Source organism: Rhinopithecus bieti, unplaced genomic scaffold (assembly GCF_001698545.2).
Source record: "Rhinopithecus bieti isolate Rb0 unplaced genomic scaffold, ASM169854v2 scaffold_4544, whole genome shotgun sequence".
NCBI classification, from domain to species: domain Eukaryota; kingdom Metazoa; phylum Chordata; class Mammalia; order Primates; family Cercopithecidae; genus Rhinopithecus; species Rhinopithecus bieti.
The window spans coordinates 1-17,262 of record NW_016804383.1 but is presented as its reverse complement, the minus strand read 5'-3'; the positions used below and the strand labels follow the sequence as shown (position 1 = coordinate 17,262).

The window sequence follows — 17,262 nt, the reverse complement described above, 5'->3', positions numbered from 1 at the left end:
GGAAAACTTTTTTTAAAAAAAAAAAAAAAATATATATATATATATATATATATGTTTAAAATAGTATAAGTGATACTGTATACTTCACACACACCATAGGCACATAATATCAGGCTCAGTTAATTTCAAAACTTCTCTTTTGGAATTTCCTTTAGGCCCTACTGTATATTATTCCAAATTCCAAATCTCCTCAATGATGGTTAACCTGTTTTTTTTTTCATTTTATTACTCAAAAAAAGCTTCATTTTTAAATTGAGTTTTCTGACTCTGTGCCTTCAACACTTCCACAACAATTTTCTGCTCCTCAATAAGGAGCGCACACTTGCTCCTGTACCAATACATTCAGCACACATGGATACACCACAGGCCCTGCTGACGTGCTTTTTTGTTTTGGACAATCTCATAGGAACTTTAGGTCTCATAGCACAAACCCCTCGAAGTCTGCTGGGCACACTCCACATGCAGATTTCAGTGCTTTCCCAACCCTCTTGGTATAAAGGTAATCAGTTATATTACCAGGGGCTCAGGAGAGCCTGGTTTTGTTAAAGGCTGTATTGTAGAAAAGCCTACATGTATGTCAAATGCTGGACCATTCTGAGTGCCTCTAGACAATGTCCCTGGAAGATAAACCTTTATTTTGTAGAAATAGATTTAGTTTTCAGAAACAGCTAGGAAGTCTTTGAAAACCAAGTCTGATGAGAATATATTGATGATCTAGCTGAGTGATAATTATTTCATTTTTTTAAAAAGGGGGTGATAGCTGTGAAATAATGAAACAATGTTCTTCTGAGTTTCATACACAGATTTGGGAGGAAGTTTCAAAATTAAGTAGTAAGATTGTACAGATTAAGCATTACACATTTTATTAAGGAAACAGAGAAAGTATGGTAGAATGGAAAGAATAGTGGCCTAGGGAGACAAGGAGCCCTGATTCCTATACCCCTCTGGAACTATTAGCTACATACTCTCAAGCTAGTTTTTTCCCCTCTCTGAATCTCATTTCTTCATCCATAGGAGAATGTGTTCTCAAATTCCAAACAACTAACACGCAAGTTAATTTTAGATACAACTCACAGGAAAATTGAAGACACAGATGCATAGATTATATCTTTTTTAAGATTATAGGACATTAGCTGGGCATGGGGGCATGTGCGTGTGGGCCTAATTACTTGAGAGGCTGAGGCAAGGGAATCACTTGAGCCCAGGAATTCGAGGCTGCAGTGAGTCATGAACAGGCCACTGCACTCCAGCCCGGGCAACAGAGAGGGACCCTGTCTCACACACACACACAAAAAGATTATAGGACAACTCTTTTTTTTTTTTTTTTTTTTTTTTTTTTTTTTTTGAGGCGGAAGATCTCGCTCTATCGCCGGACTGGAGTGCAGTGGCCAGATTCTCACTCACTGCAAGCTCCACCTCCCGGTTTACGCAATTATCCTGCCTCAGCCATCCGAGTAGCTGGGACTACAGGCGCCCGCACCCTCGCCGGCTAGTTTTTGTAGTTTTAGTAGAGACGGGGTTTCACCGTGTTAGCAGGATGGTTCGATCCTCCTGACCTCGTGATCCGCCGTCTCGGCCTCCCAAAGTGCTGGGATTACAGGCTTGAGCCACCGCGCCCGGCCTAGGACAACTCTTTTGTGAAAAAATATGTTTTTGAGTTTTGTTAATCAGCTCTCTCATTGTTACATGATCATACTTATTATATGGTACAGAGAAAGAGAAAAGACACTATTACTGTATTTAAGCACAGATGTTGTAAAAATGAAGGTTTGTGATGATGAGATCAACATGGTGACTCTGGGCCTGTTCCTATTTCCTGTCTGTAATGTGTCCACTGCAGGAAGGAGCAAAGGAGTATGCCATGCTCCACAACCCCCGCTCCAAGTGCTCTGGTCGTCGCCGGAGAAGGCACCACATGGTCAGTGCTTCCTGCTCCAACGCCTCAGCCTCTGCTGTGGCTGAGACTAAAGAAGGAGACAGTGACAGGGACACAGGCAATGACTGGGCCTCCAGTTCTTCTGGTACGATGAACAGAAAATGAAGACTTTTTCTTTCCATGCAAGGACTCTGGTAAACCCAGGATCACTGCCTGACACTTAACTTTACTACCTCTTAAAAATTATAAATCCTTTCTACAAGTTTTGTAAACAGTAAAGATGGGGAATGTTTTCTTTTCTTTCTTTCTTTTTTTTTTTTTTTTTTTGAGACAGTCTCTCGCTCTGTCGCCCAGCCTGGAGTGCAGTGGCACTATCTTGGCTCGCTGCAACCTCCACCTCCCAGGTTCAAGTGATTCTCCTGCCTCAGCCTCCCAAGTAGCTGGGATTATGGGCGCCTGCCACCACACCTGGCTAATTTTTATATTTTTAGTAAAGACGAGGTTTCGCCATGTTGGCCAGGCTGTTCTTGAACTCCTGACCTCAGGTGATCCTCCTGCCTCGGCCTCCTAAAGTGCTGGGATTACAGGTGTGAGCCACCCCGCCTGGCTAATTTTTGTATTTTTTAGTAGAGACAGGGTTTCGCCATGTTGCCCAGGCTGGTCTTAAACTCCTGAGCTCAAGGAATCCACCCATCTCAGCCTCCCAAAATGCGGGGATTACAGGCGTGAGTCACCATGCCTGACCTAAAGATAGGGAATATTTTCATTCCTAACTATTATACTACCTTTAAAGCAGAATGAAGTACTTCTGAGTTTGTGACAAACTACTGATGACAACTACATTCTACCTTCTTCTGATTCTGTTATTTCTTCCCTTCTCAGAGGCTAACTCTCGCTGTCAGACTCCCACAAAACAGAAGGCTAGTCCAGCCCCACCTCAGCTCTGTGTAGTGGAAGCACCCTCGGAGCCTGTGGAATGGACTGGGGCTGAAGAATCTCTTTTTCGAGTCTTCCATGGCACCTACTTCAACAACTTCTGTTCAATAGCCAGGCTTCTAGGGACTAAGACGTGCAAGCAGGTACTGTCTGAAAGCAGCAGAACAAATGGGCCCCTCCTTTCACATGTTGCTCTGTCCAGCCCTTTGTCATCTTATTAGGCTGTGTGTCTGGAGAGAAGTTGTCTTAAGTTCAGTCCCTGATGAGCCTGTGCATCTGTGAGTTTCCCAAACATGGTCCTTCTGCAAGTGCCAGGCCTAATGATGTTTGGGGACCCGCCTCCTCCTTGCTGAATGCTCATTTCTGTCTGGCCTCTATTTAATGCTTCTGGGTCCTGCACTCTTTTATTTCTGTTTTTTGGCTCCGGCCTCCTTTCTAAATGTGGACCCCTTTCTTAGAAGGGAATCCCAGGTCTTTCTGTGGCTCTTTTAGCACGCATACTGCTGCAGCTGCCACTCCCTCCACCACTCCACCAGCCTCCTCAGTCATTTTATTCTCCACATTTTCTATCACTAGATTCTCTTCATTTTATCTTTGAGACAGGGTTTCGCTCTGACACCCAGGCTGGAGTGCAGTGGCATGATCATAGCTCACTGCAACCTCTGCTTCCTGGGTTCAAGCAATCCTCTCCCCTCAGCCAACCAAGTAGCAGGGACTACAGGTGCAGGCCACTATGCCTAGCTAATTTGGTTTTTTGTTGTTGTTGCTGTTGTTTTTTTTTTTTTTTTTTTTTGAGGCGGAGTCTCACTGTGTCCCCCAGGCTGGAGTGCAGTGGCCGGATCTCAGCTCACTGCAAGCTCCACCTCCCGGGTTCACGCCATTCTCCTGCCTCAGCCTCCCGAGTAGCTGGGACTACAGGCTCCCGCCACCTCGCCCGGCTAGTTTTTTGTATTATTTAGTAGAGACGGGGTTTCACCGTGTTAGCCAGGATGGTCTTGATCTCCTGACCTCGTGATCCGCCTGTCTCGGCCTCCCAAAGTGCTGGGATTACAGGCTTGAGCCACCGCGCCCGGCCTGTTGTTGCTGTTGTTTTTTGAGACAGAATCTTGCTCTGTTGCCCAGGCGGGAGTGCAGTGGCATAATCTTGGCTTACTGCAACTTCCGCCTTCCAAGTTCAAGTGATTCTTCTGCCTCATCCTCCCAAGTAGCTGAGATTACAGGTGTCTGCCACCACACCCAGCTAATTTTTTTTTTTTGTTTTATTTTTTTGAGACGGAGTCTTGGTCTGTTGCCCAGGCTGGAGTGCAGTGGTGTGATCTCAGCTCACTGCAGCCTCCGCCTCCCAGATTCAAGTGATTGTCCTGCCACAGCCTCCCGAGTAGCTGTGATTACAGGCATGCACCACCACGCCTGGCTAATTTTGTATTTTTAGTAGAGATGGGGTTTCACCATGTTGGCCAGGCTACTCTCAAGCTCCTGACCTCAGGTGATCCACCCACCTCGGCATCCCAAAGTGCGGGGATTACAGGCGTAAGCCAACGTGCTTGGGCATTTTTGTATTTTTTTTTAGTAGAGATGGGGTTTTACCATGTTGGCCAGGCTGGTCTCAGACTCCTGACTTCAAGTGATCGACCCACCTCAGCCTCCCAAGCCCAGCTAATTCTTAAATTTTTTGTAGAGACGGTGTTTCACCATGTTGCCCAGGCTGATCTTGAACTTAGGCTCAAGCCATCCACCTGCCTCAGCCTTCCAAAGTGCTGGAATTAAGATGTGAGCCACCACTAGATTTTGGCGATCACTAGATTTTCTAATTATCACCCCCAATAGCTGGGCCTGGACCTCAGCCTTCTCACTCATACCATCACGAGAAACACAGTTGACAGCAGCCACTGATGCTCCGGAGACAGGAAAAGACCACAGTGAGAAGACAGACTGAAGAACAGGAACAGGGAGGCAGGTGTCAGGGCCAGCACGTCCAATAGGAAAGGAACCCCAGTGCTTTGGCTTCCTAGCTTCTGAGAGGAGACTCTGTGGCCTCTACTTCGTGTTTCCTGTGCTGAGAACAATTAATAGGACCATGGACCGGGCGAGGTGGCTCACACCTAGAATTCTAGTGCTTTGAGAAGCCACGGTGGGAGGATCGCTTGAAGCCAGGATTTCAGGACCAGTGTGGGCAACAAAGTGAGACCCTGTCTCTACAAAAAAAAAAAAGAAAAAAAAGCCATGTACCTGTAGTCCTAGTACTCAGGAGGCTGAGGTAGGAAGATGGCTTGAGCCCAGGAGTTCTAGACTACAGTGAGCTATGAAGGCACCACTGCACTCTAGCCTGGCCAAGAGTGTGAGACCCTCTCTCTTAAAAAAAAAAAAAAAAAAAAGAACCATGAGCTGAAGTGCCCTTTGCTTTCATTTTGGAGCTCATACCTATTTCCCTGAGTCACAGGTTCTCAATGTAACCATCTATGGATTTGTATGCAAAAATATTCTTGTCTGTATTTTCCTGAGAATATTTACAGTTTCAAGGATCCCCCCAAAGGGCCAATAGCCCCAACAAAGAAAAGGAAAAACTAAAAACCAGTGCTTTAAGAGAAAAAACTCATCCTATTGAAATGGCCAAAGCTCTGGCATATTTATACCAACAGAGGGAGCTAATATTTAGCCCACTGAAACCATTCCTGTTCTGTCCTGTCCTGCCTTACACTCAGTTACACAAGGCACAGAGTTGCCCTTCCTAAAAAGAAGATACTGTTGGTCACAATCAGCCCGCTCTTCTACCCGTGGCTTGGTAGAAAGAGTAGGTGACAGCTTCTGGCCAGGGGTGGTGTTACTGTGCTCAGTATTTCTCCTTTCCTGAGTCAGGATAAATAATTAGGAATGAACTTCAGAGCCAGTGACCCAATCTCCCAATGGCACTCTGTCTCTCCCTGACTGACAAGAGGCTCAGTCAGCTGCCTGATTTCCTCAGAACCCTCCCAAGACCAGCACCCAGTTGGGCCACTTACCTGACCCCCTTGCTCGAGGAGTGACAGGCCCTGTTGGATTTCTCTTCCAGGTCTTTCAGTTTGCAGTCAAAGAATCGCTTATCCTGAAGCTGCCAACAGATGAGCTCATGAACCCCTCACAGAAGAAGAAAAGAAAGCACAGGCAAGGGTTGGACAAAGTGTTTTGTTTTACAGCCAGGCTGTTCCCTGTGCTCTGACCTCCCCTTGGAGTTCCCATCTGCCTCCCTCTTTAGCAACCGCACAGGCTGTGTAAGCCCATCAGCCTGGCATCACATGACTGAGAGCCAGCCTTCTGAGTGCTCCCCAAGGGTCTGTGCCTTGGATCAGCCCTCTGCTTGTCCCCAGGTGCTGTGGACCATGACATAACTGGCTGTTTTTCTATTTAAGCTCCTGGCCAATAGGACATGAGCTAGCCTCATGGCTCCACTCTGAAGCCATTTCTCCGTGTTGGTTTAATTACCACCTTACCCATTTCTCAACTCTGACCAGAGTTTATTTATTTGTTTGGTTTGTGTTGCTTTTCTGAGTTACATAATAACACTGTCTTCTAGCTAGCCTTTACTTAGGTTAGAAGTTTTTTAAAAAAATTCTGTACCCTGGCTCTGTTCCCTAATGACTATCACCTATCAGAGGAAGGAGCTGACACCACTTCTAGATACAGAAGGAAATCTCTGTGACTGCTCCCTTTCAGTTCTTTGGGAGAAGATTCCTGAAAGGCCTTCCCACCTCCCCATCTTGAAACTCCCCCATATGTCCACCTCCACAAAGACAAAGGGAGAGATGAGGAGACAAACAATAGCTTTATGATAGACCGCTAGGCTTGGGCTTTCTTTTGTTTCTGTGTTGTGTTCTTTTATATTATTTGCTCGTTTGGGAGGGGTTGTGTTTAAGTTTAAATCTTGTAGCACAGGCCAGCTGGATTTAGGATGGACTCTTGCTTCTGTGTACCAAAGTCGTCTTGTTGAGGGGTTTGGGAAGATACTCCCCAGTCATCAAACACAGTCCCTCAGAGCAAGTCACGTTGTCATTTACCTGCATTTACAGAGCTCCCTAGAGCCGTGACTGAGACCTATCCTTCCTGTCTTTTTCAGATTGTGGGCTGCACACTGCAGGAAGATTCAGCTGAAGAAAGGTAAGTTCTACCAGGGCATTCTTCAGCAGTTCAGCCTTACCCTGTGGTCATCACCCTACCCCACCTCCAGCTGCACTTGTTGACCCTGTGCCGCTTCCGCAGATTGCAGAATTCTCTGCAGCAACTGAGAACAGCTCAGCCTCTCACTGCAACTGAGAAGACCTCTTAGGAGGTAGCATTAGGGGCCTTGTGATTGGTGATTTTTCTTTTTTTTTTTGAGATGGAGCCTTGCTGTGTCACCCAGGCTGGAGTGCAGTGGCACAATCTCGGCTCACTGCAACCTCTGCCTCCCAGCTTCAAGCCATTCTCCTGCCTCAGCTTCCCAAGTAGCTGGGATTACAGGCATGTATCACCACTCCTGGCTAATTTTTGTATTTTTAGTAGAGATGGGGTTTCACCATGTTGGCCAGGCTGGTCTCAAACTCCTGGCCTCAAATGATCCATCTGCCTTGGCCTCGCTGGGATTACAGGCATGTGCCATTGTGCCTGGCCAGTCTGTGACTTTTCTAGTGTGCCATTTGCTAGGTTCCAGACTTCATTTAATGTTTAGAATAGCTTCCCTATCACCTATCAAAGGAAGGAGCTGACACCACTTCTAGATACTTCTCTGCAGCATCTCCACATCCTCCCCACAAAGCAGACCACCCCATTGCAGCTTATGAATAACAGTCATCCCTGTCTTCTCACTTCAGGTGTTAAATGTGTGTCCAAGGAGATTGTTAGGACCAGCGTCCTCTGAATCAGGGCAGCTGGACACTTGGGAGGGAAGATAGCTGGAGCGTATGGTCACAGCAGCGTCTTCCTCTGTTCTCTCTCCTAGATAACTCTTCCACACAAGTGTACAACTACCAACCCTGTGACCACCCAGACCGCCCCTGTGACAGCACCTGCCCCTGCATCATGACTCAGAATTTCTGTGAGAAGTTCTGCCAGTGCAACCCAGACTGTAAGTGTGCTGCGTCTTCCCTATAATCTACCAAAACAGTTGGCACCAGTGTGCCCTAGGCTTGCCCCGTTCCTGTGCCCTTTACTACTTACGAGCCTTCTGATACTCTCTTTGCTGTGTTCTAGGGATTCTACAAATGAAATAAGTGCCTGAGTTCTAGAAGAGTCATTTCTGGAAAACGTTTAGGTTCATGATTGTAAAAGCAGCAATTACACAGAAATCAGATACTTTCCCAACTTTGTCTTCTAGGGGAGAATTAAGAAATGGGGGGGGGGGCAGCAGGCGCAGCCACTCACGCCTGTAATCCCAGCACTTTGGGTGAGCAGATCACCTGAGGTCAGGAGTTCAAGACCAGCCTGGCCAACATGGCAAAACCCCATCTCTACTAAAAATAAAAAAAATTAGGCCAGGCGTGGTGGCTCTTGCCTGTAATCCCAGCACTTTGGGCGTGCGGATCACTTGAGATCAGGAGTCAAGACCAGCCTGGCCAACATGGTGAAACCCCGTCTCTATTAAAAATACAAAAATTAGCCAGACATGGTGGTGTATGCCTGTAGTCCCAGCTACTTGGGAGGCTGAGGCACAAGAATCGCTTGAACCCAGGGGGCAAAGGCTGCAGTGAGCCAAGATTGTGCCACTGCACTCCAGCCTGGGCAACAGGACAAGACTCTGTCTCAAAAAGAAAAGAAATGTGGGATTCTTTTTTTTTTTTTAAGTTACAGCCCCAGTTTCCCTTTTCTGGATACTGTTTAAAATTTTTTTTTAATTCAGATATTTTCTGTTTGTGATTCTGTGTATGTCTATTTTCATTTAATAGCTGGAGTTTTAATATCAGGTAGAAGACGGGGCCTGGATGTCAGCAGAGACATCCAGGTACTTATCTTTCACTTCTTATCCCACCATGCCCTTCCCAACTCAAAGCTGAGCAGTTTGATGGCAGTCCCCAGAGCTTGCAGAACTTGGTGCCCAGGCGGTTTTGCTGGAGGAAATACCTCCTAACCCATAGCAGATAGTGATCTTAGCCGCAGCAGAGAAGTGGTTGTGCTGGGTTGGGCAGTGGGTGGAGAAGGATAGCATAGAACGGATGCATTCTGTTTTCAAAATTATACTTGTTTTGATGGTGACATTTTGCCAGTGAAAAGCACTGATTTCATTTTCTCTGGGGTACTCTCCACCTCAGCAGGAGGGAGAAGTTTGTTGGGGAAATCTCTAGGGGACACTTACTATTATACCTGCTTTTTTTTATTATTATGCCTGCTTTTTTTTTATTTTTTAAATTTGTTTGAGACAGGATCTCAGCTCTGTTGCTCAGGATGGAGAGCAGTGGCACAATTATGGCTCACTGCAGCCTCAACCTCCCTGGCTCAAGCAATTCATCCCCCCACATCCGTCAAGGCTGGGACTGCAGGCATGTGCCACTACACCTGGCTATTTTTTTTTTTTAATTTTTGTGGAGACAGGGTCTCCCTATGTTGCCCAGCCTGGTCTTGAACTCCTGGGCTCAGGTGATTCTCCTGCCTTGGCCTCCCAAAGTGCTGGGATTACAGGCATGAGCCACCATGCCTGACCACACCTGCTTTTTTGACTCAAAGGCATGAATGTTTGAAGCACTCAGTTCTCTATGGACAAAACTTGTGTATTTGATTATTGGGAAGGGAGCTTCCTCTTATTTTGCCAAACATCCTTGAACACAAAAAAATTACTCCTTTGCTGTCCCTTGAGTCAACCACAAGCCCCAGTATTAGCTTATTTCCCTTCTAAGACTTACCTGTCTTCCCTTCCCAGGTCAGAATCGTTTCCCTGGCTGTCGCTGTAAGACTCAGTGCAATACCAAGCAATGTCCTTGCTATCTGGCAGTGCGAGAATGTGACCCTGACCTATGTCTCACCTGTGGGGCCTCAGAGCACTGGGACTGCAAGGTGGTTTCCTGTAAAAACTGCAGCATCCAGCGTGGCCTCAAGAAGGTGAGGCCTTTCCTCAGGACCCCACACCAGATAAAATGGAGGGGGAAGGAAGGAACGGTCCCAAGCATTCTCTTTCCACTGGTTCTTTTGAGGCTTTATATGTGAAAGTGCTTGATAAATCCTAAAAGACACATATTTACTGAATTAATAAAGGCTTCAGTCCCAGTAGGGTTTAGAAAAGTGGTTCCTGGCCAGGCTCACACCTGTAATCCCAGCACTTTGGGAGGCTGAGGCTGGCGAATCATGAGGTTAAGAGTTTGAGAATAGCCTGGCCAACATGATGAAACCCTGTCTCTACTAAAAATATAAAAATTAGCCAGGCATGGTGGTGCACGCCTATAATCTCAGCTACTCAGAAGGCTGAGGTAGGAGAATCGTTGAACCCAGAAGGTAGAGGTTGCAGTGAGCCGAGATCACATCACTGCACTCCAGCCTGGGACAGAGTAAGATTCCATCTCCAAAAAAGAAAGAAAAGTGGTTCCTTGAACTGGCCAGACAAAAAGGAGCTGAGAGGTGTATGCACCTTTGGTGACGTCTATGTTTACCTCACACATCGCAGTGAACTCCTATAGACTAAGGCCCAGGAGGGCTCCATGGATAGGGGAGGAGATATCCTATTTCCGTTCATCACCACTTCCCATTTTCTTTTCTCCCCCAAGCAGAACAGAATGGCTTCGACGTTTTTGTGCTTTCAGATCCTCTTAACAGTTACTGGTTCTTTCTATCCCACCCCACCACACACGTGCACATCCAGCACACACCCCTACTCATGCACACCCTGTAGTCTGAGACTTGGCCCCCTCTTCCCCAGCACCTGCTGCTGGCCCCCTCAGATGTGGCTGGATGGGGCACCTTCATAAAGGAGTCTGTGCAGAAGAATGAATTCATTTCTGAATACTGTGGTGAGGTGAGTGCTATAGTTTTGGCCCACATTCTTACTCAGGGGAGACTGATGAGAAACTCTGATTTTCTGTGGGCCAGGCTTCTTTGAATTAATCTCTAAATAACTCAGCTGTGTTCTCACATGGCCTCTTGGGGAGATCCCACAGAACCGTTTGCAGTACTGAAACCACTGTTCAACTCTTTGGCAACTCCAGACACGAGATGAGGGGGGCTGTCTTCAGCCTTCAAACTGGTCGGCCTGGGTGGGAATTGGAACAGCATAACTTGAGCTTGCTGTCTTATGATTCTCATCGTGATACTCAGTAAGCACCCATGTGAGACACCACCCAGCCCTTTCTGGGGACAGGGCACCACGCCCTGAGCAGGCAGCCTGATACTCCTATTTGTTATTTGTCTATCTCTCTAGCTCATTTCTCAGGACGAGGCTGATCGTCGCGGAAAGGTCTATGACAAATACATGTCCAGCTTCCTCTTCAACCTCAATAATGGTATGAAGTCTCTTTGTCTTGTTCCAAGGTAGTCTTTTTTTTTTTCCTTTTTTTGAGACGGAGTCTTGCTCTGTTGCCCAGGCTGGAGTGCAGTGGCATGATCTTGGCTCACTGCAACCTCTGCCTCCTGGGTTCAAGTGACTCTCCTGCCTCAGCCTCCTGAGTAGCTGGGACTACAAGCACCCGCCACCATGCCCAGCTAATTTTTTTGTATTTTTAGTAGAGACTGGATTTCCACCATGTTGGCCAGGCTGGTATCGAACTCCTGGCCTCAAGTGATCCACCCGCCTCGGCCTCCCAAAGTGCTGGGATTACAGGAGTGAGCCACTGCGCCCAGCCCCAACGTGGTCTTTCTACCAGATCGCCCTTGCTGTAGTCCAAATGTAGATCAGCTCCAAATCTTCCAGCAGATGCACAGAACAAGGGGGCAGGATCACACTCGGGGATCCCACAGGCCACAGTGCCCTTGCTTTGGAAGAACCTCCATTTCTGGGTTCTGTTCATAATAGGAGCACTGAGCACCTTTACCTGAGAAATCTCCCTGCCCGGTAGATGAGAAGATCCATAATTCAAAGAGGGGGGACCCAAAAGGAGAGCTCCCACACAAGGCTGAATTCTGAGGCTGCATGCTTTCCTCTGCTTCTGTTAGCACATTGGGCTTCAAAATTCCCATCAGACTAAAGTATTTGTTACTATTTAATTGATTTTAAATTCAGGCTGAGAAGCTGTGGAGTTGCCAGCGTGCTCATGGTTTTCCTTGATTTACTTTACTTTATACAGATTTTGTAGTGGATGCTACTCGGAAAGGAAACAAAATTCGATTTGCAAATCATTCAGTGAATCCCAACTGTTATGCCAAAGGTGAGTCCCAGTGACCTGGGAGGTGGGGCGGGCGATGGATGCCTCTTTAATGTGATTTCCATCCGTTGTTGAACCTTTTCCATAGCTGAGCTATTTTTTGTCCAGAGATAATCATGATTAATGTCTGGGATCATTTTAGGCCCCTCTCAATCTTAGTTTTATAATCTGCTTTTTTCAGCGAATACATCGTTAACACTTTCCCACAAACATGATTTAACCAGCCTGAGCAACATAGTGAGACCCATCTCACCAAATAATAATAGGCTGGGTGCGGTGGCTCATGCTTGTAATCCTAGCACTTTGGGAGGCCGAGGCAGGTGGATGACTTGAGGCCAGGAGTTCAAGACCAGCCTAGCCAACATGGTGAAACCCCATCTCTACTAAAAATACAAAAATCAGCTGGGCGTGGTGGTATGCACCTGTAGTCCCAGCTACTCAGGTGGCTGAGGCACAAGAATCACTTGAACCCTGGAGGCGGAGGTTGCAGTGAGCCAAGATCATGCCACTGCACTCCAGCTAGGGCAACAGAGCAAGATTCTGTCTCAAAAAAAAAAAAAAAAAAAACCCACTAATAATAATAAAGATAATTTTTCTGCCATAATAACAGATCTAAAAGCCTAGAGGCAACTACCGTATTGACTACTTTGTAATTCCACTTAATTCATGTTTTCACTGGGAATTTGGAGAAAATCAACCCAGAAGCCTACTGGTTATTGACTTGGAGTTGGGTAGGAACCTAGCCTTGGGTTTATCCTGCTTGCAGTGGTCATGGTGAATGGAGACCATCGGATTGGGATCTTTGCCAAGAGGGCAATTCAAGCTGGCGAAGAGCTCTTCTTTGATTACAGGTGAGGTGCCAGTAATGGTCCTTGGGTTGTGGCCCTGGAACTGGAAAGAGTGGCATTGGAATAGATTTGGAGGCTCAGGGAGGGTAATGGGGATGGAGGAGAGTCTCCCGGTGAACAAGGCTGTGTCCCTTGTTCTGATATCTGGTGCCTTGCCTCAGAAGTGGGACCATTGTAAACAGCCGTTAAGGAGTGGGAGGGGAAGTGAAACGGAAGGGGACTCCGCCTTTTCAATCACAAAAGTCATGAGAGTAACCTGGTTCCTCCTCCCTGCTCTGGGACAGGTACAGCCAAGCTGATGCTCTCAAGTACGTGGGGATCGAGAGGGAGACCGACGTCCTTTAGCCCTCCCAGGCCCCATGGCAGCATTTATGGTAGCGGCACTGTCTTGGCTTTCATGCTCACACCACTGCTGCTCGAGTCTCCTGCACTGTGTCTCCCACACTGAGAAACCCCCCACCCACTCCCTCTGTAGTGAGGCCTCTGCCATGTCAAGTGGGCACAAAACTGTCTCAATGAGAGGGGAGACAGAGGCAGCTAGGGCTTGATCTCCCAGGAGAGAGTTGCAGAAATGGGAGACTTTCTCTGGCCTCAGAGGAAATGAGCACAGGCTGGAGTAGATGACTTATGTGTGATTTCATGTCGGCTCCCCAGGTTGTGGGCCTCAGGAATCAACTTAGGCAGTTCCCCACAAGCACTAGCCTGTAATTGTAGCTTTCCCCATCAGGCGTCCTTATGTCATTGGGGTGCAGGCAAACCTCTGTGATCCTAAGACCTGGAGAGGACAGGCTAAGTGAAGCGTGGTCCCTGGACCCTACAAGTGGTCTGGGTTAGAGGTGAGCCTGGCAGGCAGCACTGACTGAACTCAGAGGTAGACGGGTCACCTTACTACCTCCTCCCTTGTGGCAGGGCTCAAACTGAAAGAGTGGGTTCTAAATACAGGCATTCAAGGCTTGGGGAAGGAAAGCTATGCCATCCTTCCTTGGCCAGAGAGGGAGAACCAGCCAGATGATAGTAGTTAAACTGCTATGCTTGGGCCTAGGAGGCTTTGAAAAAGCCTTCTCTGTGTACTCTGGAGATAGATGGAGAAGTGTTTTCAGATTCCAGGGAGCAGACGCAAGTGCCCAGCTCCTCCAAAGTTCTGGCTTAGCAGCTGCAGGCAGGCATTATGCTGCTATTGAAGAAGCATTAGGGGTGTGCCTGGCAGGTGTGAGCACCCTGGCTCGCTGAATTTGTGGGTGTTTTCAGGCCTTCCATTCCCCATAGAGGCAAGGCCCAACGGCCAGTGTTGCTTATCTCTTCAGGGTAGGTGGGCACAGGCCTGGACTAGAGAGGAGAAAGATTGGTGTAATCTGCTTTCCTGTCTGTAGTGCCTGCTGTTTGGAAAGGGTGAGTTGGAGTATGTGTTCCGAGTTGGGTGAGAGGATAAATTGCACGTGTTTAGGCTGGCATCCTGTGTGCAGGACATACTGGTGGAGGGTATGTAAAGTGGGAGAAGAAGCAGGTAGACCACCTATTCCAGGCTGTGGTGCCACCCTCTCTGGGATTCATGCAGAGCAAAGCACTTTAACCATTTATTTTAGAAGGTCTATAGATTGGGGTAGAGTTTGGGCTAAGGTCTCTAGGGTCCCTGCCCAAATCCCACTCCTGAGGGAGGGGGAAGAAGAGAGAGCGGGATATTCTCTTCCAGTCCTGTCTCATCTCCTGGGAGAGGCAGAGGAGCGAGCTTCACACAGAATTTCATGTGAATGGGGCCAGCAAGAGCTGCCCTGTGTCCATGGTAGGTGTGCCAGGCTGGCTGGGAACAAGGAATAGTGTGCTGGGTAGAAAGGGCGTGGGCGGGTATAGATTGGCCTGGGAGTGTTATAGTAGGGAGCAGGCTTCTTCCTTCTTTCTGAGACTCACAGCCCCCCTTCTTCCCACTCCACTGGTTGTCCCATGAAGGAAGAAGTGGGGTTCCCCCTGACCCAGCTGCCTCTTAGGGTTTGGTGTGAGACATGCACACACACTTACACGCTCGCTCTCACTCACCACACTGGAGGGCACACATGCATCCCGCACTCAGCAACTCCTGACAGAAAGCTCTTCCCACCCAAATAGGCCAGGCCCCAGCATGATCCTGAAATCTGCATCTGCCATGGTTTGTATTCATTGTGCATATCAGGGATACCCTCAAGCTGGACTGTGGGCTCCAAATCACTCATAGAGGAGAAAACCAGAGAAAGATGAAGAGGAGGAGTTAGGTCTGTTTGAAATGCCAGGGGCTGGCCATGAGGAATAGGTGAAAAAAAACTTCACCAGCCTTTGAGAGACTAGACTAACCCTACCCTTCCCTCAGTGAGCAGAATCACTGTGGTCAGTCTCCTCCTGTCCCAGCTTCAGTTCATGAATACTCCTGTTCCTCCAGTTTCCCATCCTTTGTCCCTGCTGTCCTCCACTTTTAAAGATGGGTCTCAACCCCTCCCCACCACGTCATGATGGATGGGGCAAGGTGGTGGGGACTGGGGGAGCCTGGTATACATGCGGCTTCATTGCCAATAAATTTCACGCACTTTAAAAGTCCTGTGGCTTGTGACATCTTATCTGAATAAAGTGTTAGAATCCATTTTGGCAAGCTGTGTACTGTGTGCTTTGGGGCTGGAAGGATCCAGGGATGGGGTCCAGGAGCAGGTCGGGCCAAAGCATCAGCATTCTGATCCCCAGTTACCCACCGAGATCTGGCAAAGGAGGAGATGGGGGGTCTGGCAAGAGCCAGTCAGTCAAGCCCCTGGAAGGTGATGCAAGGATTCCGAGAGCTCCTTCTAGAAATTCCTGAGCCCTCAGGTTAGTTCCCTTAAAATCATCCCACTTATCCCCTAACCACGACGCCAGCTACCACACACAGACTGGGGCTCTGCCACTCTGCTTTATTGGAGCGGCTCCGTGTCTGAGAGCACAGCAGGCTTAACCCTGCTTCAGAGTGGAGGCCGGACCAGGCTGGTGACTGACCAGCAGGACTCATGGGACTTCCAACACAGGAGAGGCAAACTACAGACTGTGGGCACAGCACAGCACAGGACAGCATGGCCAATTGAGCTTTTCTTTTATATATAAACAAATACTTTAAAAATTCGAATAATATATATAGTTTCTCTAGAGAGAGACTTTGCAACAAAAAATACATATAAAGAATATGACCTCCTGGGTAAATGAAGCAGCATCTCTGAGCGAAGGAAAGAGGGCTCCTCATGCACTGGAGGGGGCAAAGCCTTTGGACAGGCACCAAGGCCATTGCATATCCTGGAAAAGGGTGGAGGAGTAGAGGGCTGGCTAATCAGGGTATCTGCATTATTTTCTCTACGTTGCAGGTTTTTTATGGCTTTGGCTAAAGCAAGTGAAGCAGCGGAGGTACTAAGGTGCTAAACTGAGGCCTCTTGGTCTCTGTGTAAAAAACAAAAGGAGGGAGGCAGGGGACAGCCATCAAGCCCTCTCGAGCCCCCAGCTGAGTGGAAGCAGATGGAAGATCTTCTTCAGGGCAGGGGGGAGGCTGGGGGATAGGGTTTAGCAGCCTCCTCCCCCCATACCCTCTGCAGCCCTGCACTCCCACACATCTGTCCCTGCTGATAGTGTCTATTGGAAGGGAGGCAGTTAATCTCCCCTACACTGTTGTTAATCCCTGACAGCAGCTGGGACAGAGATGGCAGGAAGGACCTATGTCAACCCCACGAGACTTCTCCTTTGGGGCAAACAGCCAGGAGCCTGGGGAAACAGGGATGAGCAGGGCATTGGTTTAGGCAGTGAGGCTCAGCCACTCCCTTGGGTCCCATCTATAGCTCTGCCCACCAAACTTGGCGGGGGCATGGGGGTATCCTCTGGATGAGCAGAGCCAGCTAAGAGGAGCCAAATGTCCCTGATAGGGTGGGGGAGAGGCAGGACTCAGGGAATTTCAGAGGAGTTGGAATTGGTCCCAGAAGCCCTTCTGACTCATTCAGACCTGGACTCCTCCAGGATCTGGGGTAGGTTCTGATCCCGAGGGCCAGGGGCTGGGGCTGGGGCTGGGGCTGAGGCTGGAGCTTGGGTGGGAGCTGGTGTAGGGGTGGGCGCCTGGGCAGGGCCTGAAGTGGGTAGCGGAGGTTTGCTGCCAGGATGGTACTCGTGGGCAGCTTTGGGCTCGTTGGTATGGTAGGAGCCCTTGTAGCGATGATTTTGCAGATAGAAGAGCACCAACATCCCCACCAGCCCCAGCAGCAGAAAGGCCACCAAAACTGAAAGGAAGAAAAGGGACAATTCAGATCTTTGGGATTTCACCTATATACACACAGACGCACACACA

General features: G+C 48.3%; 1 protein-coding gene and 1 pseudogene across 2 annotated transcripts in view; one reads left to right on the top strand and one right to left on the bottom strand.

Annotated features, from left to right (window-relative positions):
• EZH1 (enhancer of zeste 1 polycomb repressive complex 2 subunit) overlaps positions 1-15,555 on the top strand; it is a 48,248-nt gene extending 32,693 nt beyond the window's left edge. The window contains exons 11-21 of one of the 2 annotated variants that reach the window (XM_017867639.1): positions 1,841-2,021; positions 2,759-2,955; positions 5,862-5,953; positions 6,903-6,943; positions 7,764-7,889; positions 9,675-9,853; positions 10,665-10,760; positions 11,163-11,244; positions 12,025-12,105; positions 12,869-12,953; positions 13,235-15,555. In XM_017867639.1, coding sequence (XP_017723128.1) covers positions 1,841-2,021; positions 2,759-2,955; positions 5,862-5,953; positions 6,903-6,943; positions 7,764-7,889; positions 9,675-9,853; positions 10,665-10,760; positions 11,163-11,244; positions 12,025-12,105; positions 12,869-12,953; positions 13,235-13,295 — 1,221 coding nt within the window. In that variant the 3' untranslated portion in view covers positions 13,296-15,555. The remainder of the gene's footprint in view (positions 1-1,840; positions 2,022-2,758; positions 2,956-5,861; positions 5,954-6,902; positions 6,944-7,763; positions 7,890-9,674; positions 9,854-10,664; positions 10,761-11,162; positions 11,245-12,024; positions 12,106-12,868; positions 12,954-13,234) is intronic. The other variant, XM_017867640.1, reaches the window with a different exon arrangement.
• LOC108526760 (60S ribosomal protein L34 pseudogene) lies at positions 226-593 on the bottom strand (annotated as a pseudogene).
• Positions 15,556-17,262: the final 1,707 nt, after the last annotated feature.